Raw genomic sequence first — 10,468 nt, forward strand, 5'->3', positions numbered from 1 at the left:
GTGTGTGTGTGTGTCATTTGTGGAGGTGTGAGTGTAAGCAGAGAGGGCGTTCCATAGAGCGCGGTTTCCAGGCTCCTTTACCATCACCATCAAAGCTCAGCCTCAATGTGTTTCTAATAGCAGCCGCTGAATTAAACACTGGCTGCACTGCCTCAGCAGAGGATAAATCATTTACAGAACAATTAGCTCATTTGTTGCTCTGCTCCGTTCTGCCAATGACTTCCAGACACAGAGAGCCAGCCGAGGGAGGACGTGTCTGTGTGTTTGTGAGGTGACTGTGTGGGCAAAAAAAATATGCAAAAGTCACCCGATTCAACTGAGTCATCCACTAAACGACACAATCCGCTTTGATGCACGAGTCTCTGCAGCAAGTCTTTGCTTTCATCCTGAAGTGGAGCAAAACAGACAAATGGAAATCAGCTGCTTTCTGAATTCACCACAAAGATTTGGCCTTTTCTTTTCATACACCCACAGATAACTGTGTACAAAAACGCTTCGGATCAGCCACTCCAAGCGGGAGTGAAGCGCACGCATCATGTTTTGTCTGCTGTGCCACTGACTTTGAACCTCAGCTTTTAATTTTGAGACATTCACTCAAATCATAAATAAATATGGGCTGCGCCCTAAAATGCCAATAAAATTGCCCATTTCAAAGGGAACAATGGTCTATTTACAGCAACCACACCATAAGTACCAAGATAATTGGATTTTTTCCAGCGTTTTTATGTTGTTTCCAAACATCTGACAGCTCTTTTATGCCATAAAAAAGAGCTGTAAAACCCCCGATATTGGGCAAATTGTCTCGACTTGTAATACAGGGATTAAAAGGAAAGAAGTTCTCAATTGCAGTCATTGGCAGACAAATTACCACTTTTATTTTCTTTTGCCATTAATTTGAGCTGACCCTCTTCCTAGTTCGAGCCAATAGAAATAGGCCACACTTGTGGAAAAAGCTGTAAAAATATACAGAGTTCTGTGCCCTTAAAACAGAAGTAGACAAATTAGCATGGTTAAAGTTGTTATGTACGGAAAGACCATCTTAACTACAAGCCATCACCTTGGGCTCACCTCGACCAGGAGCGAACGGGCCTCCAGAATCTGCTCCGGTAGAGCACGGCTGTGCCGACCAGGATTTCTACATGCTTATGCAGCCTCCAAGCTGCCCACACATCAATCTGATGAGATCTGAAGGGAGCACACCAAATTCATGGGGGCCCCACGCACCATCCGCGGAGTCCAAAGGGTCTGCTAAACCTGACACTGTGAAGATCTATAAAGATCTTTTACTGCAGAACTGTAATCGCACACTGAAAAATTTGCTGCAGCTTTATTACTTGTGAGTTTTGAAAAAAAAAATTAAAAAAAATGTTCTGACCTCCTTTGCTGTGCTCATCATTTGGAGCTAAACCTCCCGGCTTTGTTTGTCCATGCTCCTTTAAACCTGCAATAACTACTCTGATGGGTTAGCAGCTCATATTATTGTAATCATTTTCTGACTAATGACAGACAACACGCTTTGGTGCTATGCTTTTGTGTCTTACCCATTTTGAAAAAAGAGCAATTGAAAACACTGATCAACTTAAAAACAGTAAAGTATAAATAAGAATAATGCTTTAGGGGTTCAAAATGACTGGTGATGTAAAAACGCACTTATGTTGTGTGGGATTTTCTTTCCCTTTATCCAACATATTAAAAAAAATCTTTGCTAGGACCTCTGATGACCGCTCTGGTTATTTAACTGTAAATCCTTAGTTAGCTGTGTGTTACATGTTGACTCCTGACACCTGAGAGTGAAGGTGGAGTGAGACATCCTTCACAAGATCCATGCATCAGTCGTGACTCAAGAGGCAAGCCCAGTTCTGTTCATTCACCGCCTCCCCATTTTAGTTAACACAACTATCAGAGGCGTTAATACAGAAACTCTCTCATCATTGATTCCAGTTTTTTAACTCTGTTTTATTGTCGTCCTGTTCTGAAAGTATGATTAAACAGCTTAAAATATACTGCTCAAAAAAATAAAGGGAACATTTCATTTAATTTTGTGTGTGGCTCCAAATCCAGGCCTCCATTGGTTAATACATTTGATTTCCATTGATGATTTTTGTGTGATTTTGTTGTCAGCGCATTCAACTTTGTACAGAACAAAGTATTCAATGAGAATATTTCATTCATTCAGATCTAGGATGTGTTATTTGAGTGTTCCCTTTATTTTTTTGAGCAGTGGAGTTCCAATATCCAAGATAAAGACTTAACATATGTACAATTACTCCAAATAATAATAAATTAGAAGCATTGATATTTTACACTTTGAAACAACAATGGTATTTTTTACCAACTGGCATTGTAATCAATTGAACTTGATAACTACATCATGCTTGAATTGCATATAATTAGGTCCAAATATGAGTAGAAATTAGCTACATTTACTTAAGTGGGGTAACTTTTTGGACTATTCATAGTTTTACTTTTACTTCAGTGATATTATTATTAAGAATCACTACTCTTACTGGAGTAAAACTTCTAGATACTTTACTCACCGAGAGTAAGGTCACTGAATAAGAGTTTATGTCAAAGTGAGACTTCGTCTTTACACACACAAGCTTTGTTCTTCTAATTATGTTAATGGAAGTTCACCTTCTTCTACCATAACACCTACTATAAGTATTAGTTTAAAAGTTTTATATCGAAAAAATCAATGATATATATATATGTATATATATATATATATATATATATATATATATATATATATATATATATATATATATATATATATATAATTTGCACATAATTCTTTTTTGTCTGTGAGGTCTCATTTTATAGTATTAAATCAGATGTTTTTAGCTACTCAGCATTTGTGTAGCCTTTTAATCAAATACCATTTTACTTGAGTAAATACACGGGGAAGTTGTGCTACTCTTACTTACAATTTTTCTACCCACATCTGACTAGATTTTATTGTAATGAAGTGGATTTGTCTGACAATTTGTATTCAGGCAGTTGTATTTAGCAAAACCGCACATAAATTGGAGCAATTTCTAGAGTAGAAAAACAAACAAACAACCAAACAAAAACAAAGAGATCAAATGAGTTCCCAGTCTCAAAGAGTTGCCAAACTGTTTCTAGAATCCAAGTCACATTCACCGATCTGCACTCAAACGGCTTCACAGAGACTGGTGAACAGCTTTAAGGTTTAAGTAGCAAAACGAAAGCTGAAACCAAATTCACAACCTTTCCAGTTGACAGACTACACATCACACTAACCTGCATCCATCAAAGCGTGAAATAAAATTCAGTCAATTTCCTGTCTCCCTATGATACTGATATAAAAAGTAATAATCATTTTATTTATCTTTGCTTTACTTTACAGCTTTCTTTGACCCTTGGATCAAGTGCAGCAGATGAATAAATCACATTAGTATTCATCTCACTACCTGCCTGGATGTGTCACACGTGACGCTGTGTGCGCAGCCGTCATTAGTAACAAGGCCGCTTGTTTTGAAACACTTACACCGTAGTCACCCATAATAAGAGGAAATGACTGTATACTTTTCTCACTTTCACCCTCTGCTGCGTTGGAAATGGGAGTAACTGAAGCGGCTGGTTTAAGCAGAGCTGACAGCGGTGATGAACCTCAATAACTATGAAAACATACGAAGAAAGAGCTCTGAACAGAAACTCCCCTTTTACCTCTTCTGGCTCGCTCTCTGTAATCACCAGCACCAACTCTGCCCTTCAGCCCACTCCTACACACTCCTACACACTCCTACACACTCCAGAAATTTGGCAAAGAAACGCTCCAAATTAGTGCTAATCACAGTTAATCGTTTACATTCCAGGACTCATTTTTTTTATTATTGTTAAAGTAATAAAATAAATTTATCTGGAGAGTGTTAATAATATACACAGATATGAGATCTTATGCAAGCCGAAGAGAAACACAGTTAAACATTTGCAATCCATCATAAGGCTTATTAAGAAGTCTCGTTCTGTGTGTATGAATGCAGATGGCTTGTAATGATTTTAAAAACAGCAGTGATTCAACGTTTAAGCGTTTGAAACTGAAACTTAATCAGCATTATTCCAGCTTACAGTGAATGATGACACATTCTCTCTGCAGTAAACATGAGTAATGTACTTTATTATGACTCCATCCCACAGAAAACCTCCTTTTGTTACACTGAGCTTATTGCAACGCTAAAGTGAGCCGATGGTTATTTACGCATAAACACAGACAGATAGATACAAGACAGACACAACCACTTGCTCCTCTGAACAATTGCTAATCTGGTATTAATTTGTGAAATAATGCACTCAGTTAATATCCATTTTAAGGAGTGTATTATTTTATGCAGGAAGCCCAAAACACATTAAGTGCTACTCCACAGGTATTATAAAAGGTGATAATATAAGAATTTAAGACTCATTTGTGCATTTTGTATTGGAGGATGAACCTCTTCAGTTGAGTTTGACAGATGACTGGCTTATTCTGCAATTACAAAGGTGGATAAGACATTTTTTGTAAGTAAATACACTAAAATTATAACAAGGAATGGCTCCCGTACCTCTAGTGGATGAACGACATAATAAAAAGTTTGTAGAAAATAAGGGAATAAATCCTGCAAGAGGGAGAGTGAACCTTCATCTTAAGCTGATTTTAGACACTTCAAACAACTCAAACTGAAAACATTCATATCCATGGGATGCAACAATAAAATGAAGATTATTTACAAAGTTTGTCGAAGTTTTTCTCAGCCGTGTCATTTTGCTACTTCTCCTTGCTGGGCCTGAATCTAATCACCTCATCAGCTACAAATCATCAGTCATCTCAAAGTTCAGGAGTAAACTTTGTGTTTTGAAGCTGTTATTTGTGCAGTGGCATTAAAATGCTACATTACTGCCGTTTGCAGACTGATAAACTGATGAGTCGAGTTGATACAGCCAGTAGCCTCAGACAACAGAAGCTTAGAGTGCTAACATGGATGTATTTTGACTGAGAGGAAGTTTTGTGGGGAAATATTTGCACATATGGATATAAACTGTTTGACTTGTTTTCCAAATGCTAAAATCTGGCATGAGAACAGAGAGTCTGTTAGCTGCATTCGTCCGTCTCATCGACTGTAACTTTTTGGACGTCCAAAATCCAAAAGCTTGTTGCTTTTGGATTTTGCAACAAGCTGCTGTGTTTACAATGGGACATACAGTCATTATGTTCCTGTGCTTTTCCAGAGCAACTAGTTGCTTAGGAATTAGCTAATGGGGCCTATTAGCTGATCAGGCAGACAGTTTCAGACAGCTCCAGTCTACATAACCTCTCTACTAACACAGAGGACGTTTGGCTGAGTAAATGGCGTCAAATTAATGTTTTGGGAGAGAAGAGTCAATATTTTTTAATGTTTAATATGAATATCTGAAGTTAAATGGTTAAAGTCCGCTAACGTCTAGCTGATCAGCTTTTAACCTTCCACCGTTTTGGGGTTTTCCTCACATATTTAAAAAAAATCTGCAATATAATCTCTGTCAACTAACCAATAAAAAGCACACATTTTTTTTTTTTAGAAATCTCATTTGAATAATATAATAGGTCAGGAGCAATTACAGTAGCCTGCCTCACCCTGAACCAGCCTCCTTTAAATGAAGAAGTGCTTAACTTGTCATTGAGTTGTGGAAGAATCTAAACTGCAGATCTGAACTGATGGAGGCGAAGCAACATGTTTTAATATAAACCAGTGAGTCACACCACAGTATCTAGTAAGCCGCTGTTTTAGCCAATTGAGAAACGTAGTTTTAAAATAATGGGTTGTAAGTTGTGTGTTGTGGACAACATTCCCAAAGCCCTTCCTGCTGTGACAGGATGAGCTGAGGGGTCTCTTACAGCACCGCTTACCCAGAGGTCTCTGCCTTTTTTAATCTGGCACTGCTTCCTTACTTCCTTACTTTGAAACACCCAAATAGCCTTAAAACATTACTGTTGTATCATTTCCATAATATCACCGGACTATATGAAATATATTTATTACAATGTGTGTTTTTATGAAAACTTTGTCTCTAACTAATCTCTTATCGCCCTTATTTGTTTTTCTTCAAAACTTTGAAAAAATAACCAAGAAATAAAAAAATATAGACAATGACTTTCATGTGTGCTCACTTCATCATTTGAATGCATTTAGCTCACAAAAGAGCAGTGGAGCTTTTTATCCAGCTGTGATGGGAACCAGTGTAATGTGACTGACAGCCGGTAATGAGGGACTTTATCAAAGTGTCCGCGTTTGAGTGCTCCGACATCAGAAAGTTTCAAAACTGTTTTCCGCGCAGCATGCATTTACAGGTCGGTCATGCATTTGCAGCGGCGGGTTGGCAGCCGCAGATGGTATCTCACATTTCTGACTGACAGCCCCGACCTGCGCAGGCCTGATCGATATGCAAAGAAGTAGTTAAGGAGGGAAGGTTCAAACGAAAGGAGATGTGGATGAGAATAAAACGACGGGACAGATGGGAAACGATTGGTGGGGAAACCGAAACTGGTTTCAGGCCAGTTATCTCCCAGCTGAGAGCGTCTGGGTGAAGACACTCAGGACGTCTAGGCTTTCAGGCGCACAAGTTCAGAGGGTGAGGCAGAAGGGGGGGTGGCAGGGGTGAGACTTGTGCCGCTGAGACTCTGGTTATCCCTCAGCTAAAGGGTCTCTGGGTTTAGACACTGAGGAGGGTATTAGCTTTCACACACTGCTGGGGTAACTGGGGAGTCTGCCAGATGTCAGCTCCTTACCAATAAATCCTGCTAAATGGGCAGCCGGCTCGGTTATAGAGGAAGGCCTGACTGGACGTCAACTCTCTATCATTCTCCGCTCTGTTTGTCAAAACCCGGAGCGAGCTCGTAAATATTTGATTTCACTCAGCTGATGGCAATCCCTCATTCCCTGTAATTCCTCATCAGACCGATGGTTTCTTATGGGAGAGTGGTCTTGATTATGACAATTTCCTGTGCTGGATCAGACAAACCAAAACTCACACTTTTTAAAGTTCACCTCTGCTTTGTCTTTGAAAGGAGGGCAGTTTTTCTTTCTTCTTATTTTAGGTTTTATATCTGTATTAAATTTTGCAGCAGTTTTAATTAAAACCTCGTCAAATCCCGGCTGAAGAATTTACACGCGATTGAATAGATTTTACGCACTCCCGGTAATAAATCTCTCTGTATAAACACGCATAAACTTTAAATTCATATTTTTTTTCGCTCATATTGACTGGAGTTCTGAGGGAAAAAAAACAACAAAAAAACGACTCAGGTCCCCCGAGCTCTCGCTGAGCTCCTGTGACAGAGAAACACTTATGTATATGGAGTGCAGAGGATTTTTTTTAGGAACCACCTTGAACTTTCAAGCCAGCTGCTCCAGTAAAACCGAACCCCCAGCAGGACAATATTGCATGGTCGTTCACCCCAGAAAGTGGACTCTAAAAGAGGTGGCGCTTTTAAAGCCCCTTAGGGCCAGCGAGGTTTATGGGCACAGTTGCTGATCTCAGGTCAGGTATTTAACACAAAACTGACCCGACCCAACAGCCCATCTCTACGACCACCATGTCGCTGTAAACGCCTCTTGACTTGACCTTCGTACAGCTGATATCTCTCTGACTTGTTGTTTTTCTGCTCACCATTTTCCGCTGGTTGCTGAGGCAGAAGGTACAGATGTGCTTAGGCTGAGCCGATTGGTCGGATCCTCGGGTGGGGGAGGAGCTGACGTGGAAGAATGGAGGTGAGGGGGCGTGGCACGGCTGTCCGTCGTGAAGCCCTTCGCCCAGGAGCAAAACGTTCCCCAGATGGCTTATGTAGCTGCTGGCCAGACGTAGCGTCTCAATCTTTGACAGTTTCCTGCAGTCAGATGAGATGTGAGTTGCAAGATTAACATGAAACCTGCAGCGGAACGGTCAATGAAAAAAATATCGCTCCTTACCTGTCGGCCGGCTCGGTGGGGATGAGCGTGCGAAGCGCCGTGAACGCTGTGTTGACAGAATTGGTGCGATCTCTTTCCCGTGCGTTGGCCGCCGTCCTCTGGCGGACTTCGCCGGGAGGAGACGAGCCCGGGGGTCCGAGCCTGCCCGTCAAGTTTGTGACGCTCACGCCGGCGCCCCCGCACATCTTTCTCTTCCTGTTCACCTTGATGTGGAAGGCGGACTGGGACGACGAGGACAGGCGAAAGGATGCAGAGTTGGAGGAGCTGCTGGTGCGGTCCTCGGAGCCTGAGCCCTCGCTGCAGTTCTCGTCGTCGTCTTCGGAGAGGAGGCCGATGTCTCCGTACAAGAAGCGGCCTGCCGGAGGTGGAGTGCGTAGCATGGCAAAAGTCATCTTTGATGGCTATTTGATCAGTCCCGTTCAGGAGCTCTTCCAAGCAGGCTTTGCTCTCTTGTTTGATTGGGTTGCAAAAACGTGTTGATGCTCCCAACGCGTGTCGACTGGTGGCGTTTGGCAAAGCAGACTTGGTTTATAACCTCCTTTTACTCAAAGCAAAACATCAGCAGGTTGAGCTTAAGGTCAAGGGTGGAAAAAGTCGGGTCTTCTGATCTATACCCACAGGTGCATTCAGATTCCAGCTCTGTCTTATTCTCTTCTGAACTGCTAAAATAAAAACATTTAAAAAAACTCCACATTCCCAGAGTGTGCTTAATCTTCAGTTACTCTGTGAGAGCTCAAAATAGCATCTCAAGATTAAAACTCTCTGTCTTTCTTTGTGTGTCTTTACTTCCTACTTTATCACTTGTTTCTACCTGCTTCCCTTCCAAAAGTCCAAGTAGAGTCAACTGGTCTGTGCCGGCAGATTCATGCTCTTTTGCTTCCCCCCTTGTCCGTCTTCCTCTTTGCCTGTTTTGCTCCACGTGTGCGTGCGGTCTGAGTGTTTCAGCCCGCCTCTGGTCTTATAGTCCGAGGGAGGGCCAAGAGGACTGTCGTGCTCCTCCTCCTCTGAGCGTTCAGAGTCCCCCGGCTGCCGTCTGAAAGCAGACCACAGAGACCGGAGGCAAGAGGCGAGCCATCAGCAGTAGTTTGTTTTGGCTGCATGCTGATGCTTTCCAGGGGAAATCCACCCAAAAACAGTGCTTGCATCATCCTCAGGGGCCACAGCAGCTCTCCAGCCAGCCAACATGAGTAAGGTTTACAGATAAGAAGAATAGATAAAGCACTATCAGCTGGCAGCTAGAGGGGGCAATGAGATCACCTAACTCTCTAAGTTAGTTGTTTTCTGCAAACATGTTACCAAAATCTTTTCAAGAAATCTTGAGTACCTTTTTAAGTTTGTGTTCAAAAAAATGATAGTTTTTGCTCTACATTTCTCCTCTGAAAACAACAGAACAGGCTTCCAGGAATGGGCCTAAAGCGTTGTGTTTTGCTCTGCCACATCGTTGACAGTGATAAACTATCGACTGCGAGACGTCAAGTGAAACCTTGCTTTTCTAATTGGTGTCTTTCATTCACAATGCCGTCCCTCTTGTGTTTGTCCTCTGGTTGGGAAATCTGGACGCAATGCAGCCACAGAGCTGGAAGATGGCCGGCCAGACTGAGCTTATAAATAAAAGCCACTAATGGTTTTACTGAGCCATGGCTGAAGTCTTTTCAACTTCACAGTTTTTGACACTAGAGGGCCCGAAGTTTCTAATCTTAAAACACATTTAGTGACTTGCAAAGGGATTCATGCGGGGGAATTGAACTTAGAGCAGTGTACGTCTGTGGATTTTATTGAGATTGTGATGCACCTACACAGAGCAGAACATAACTGTGGAAGGAAAATGATAAAAGTTTTAAGATTGATTGATGTTTTTTCAGCTCCCTTTACAATATTAGCCCTGAGTAGTGTAGTTTAATCCAATTATACAATATATACACAAATGTTCTGTGAAGGCCTCAGAGTTTTGTTAGGGAATATTTGTAGAAAAAAAAAACAAAGGTTTGGAGCAGTTCATAGCAGGGTCATTATATGGCTCAATGTCCTAAACTTAAAATTTACCAGACAAGGATAGCGTTAGTCCCAGGAGTACCATAAAAACACCAGCGGAGCTACAGAGAATCTTAGCTCAGGTGGAATCATCTGTAGACAGTACAACTCTTAAGTTCAGCGCTCTACAGAGTGGAGCCTTATTGGTAGAGAAGCAGGAAGTATGACATTCTTGAAAGAAAAGAATAACAAGTCCTACTGGAGGTGTTCTGGTCAGATGAGATCAATGTTTAACTTTTTGGACATGCAAAACATTATGCATAGAGGAAAACTAACACTTCTCATTTCCCTGAAGGTAAGGTAAGATAATTTTACTTATATAGCATATTTTCAGCAACAAGGCAATTCAAAGTGCTTTACATGAGTTAAAATAAGTATTTCTGGATTCCAACACACCATCCTAATGGTGAAGCATGGTGATGGCATCATTATGCTATGGAAATGTGTTTTTCACAGCAGAGATGGGGAGGCTGGTCAGCACTGATGAGGAA

General features: G+C 41.2%; 1 protein-coding gene across 1 annotated transcript in view; it reads right to left on the reverse strand.

Annotated features, from left to right (window-relative positions):
* Nucleotides 1–9,184, reverse strand: part of scxa (scleraxis bHLH transcription factor a) — a 19,578-nt gene extending 10,394 nt beyond the window's left edge. The window contains exons 1-2 of the mRNA XM_015023293.1: nucleotides 7,947–9,184; nucleotides 7,648–7,864 (exon numbers count right to left, since the gene is read on the reverse strand). Of these exons, the coding sequence (XP_014878779.1) occupies nucleotides 7,648–7,864; nucleotides 7,947–8,338 (609 nt within the window). The 5' untranslated portion in view covers nucleotides 8,339–9,184. The remainder of the gene's footprint in view (nucleotides 1–7,647; nucleotides 7,865–7,946) is intronic.
* Nucleotides 9,185–10,468: the final 1,284 nt, after the last annotated feature.

Source organism: Poecilia latipinna, unplaced genomic scaffold (genome assembly GCF_001443285.1).
Source record: "Poecilia latipinna isolate Pla-1442-1.1 unplaced genomic scaffold, P_latipinna-1.0 Scaffold3269, whole genome shotgun sequence".
Taxonomy (NCBI): domain Eukaryota; kingdom Metazoa; phylum Chordata; class Actinopteri; order Cyprinodontiformes; family Poeciliidae; genus Poecilia; species Poecilia latipinna.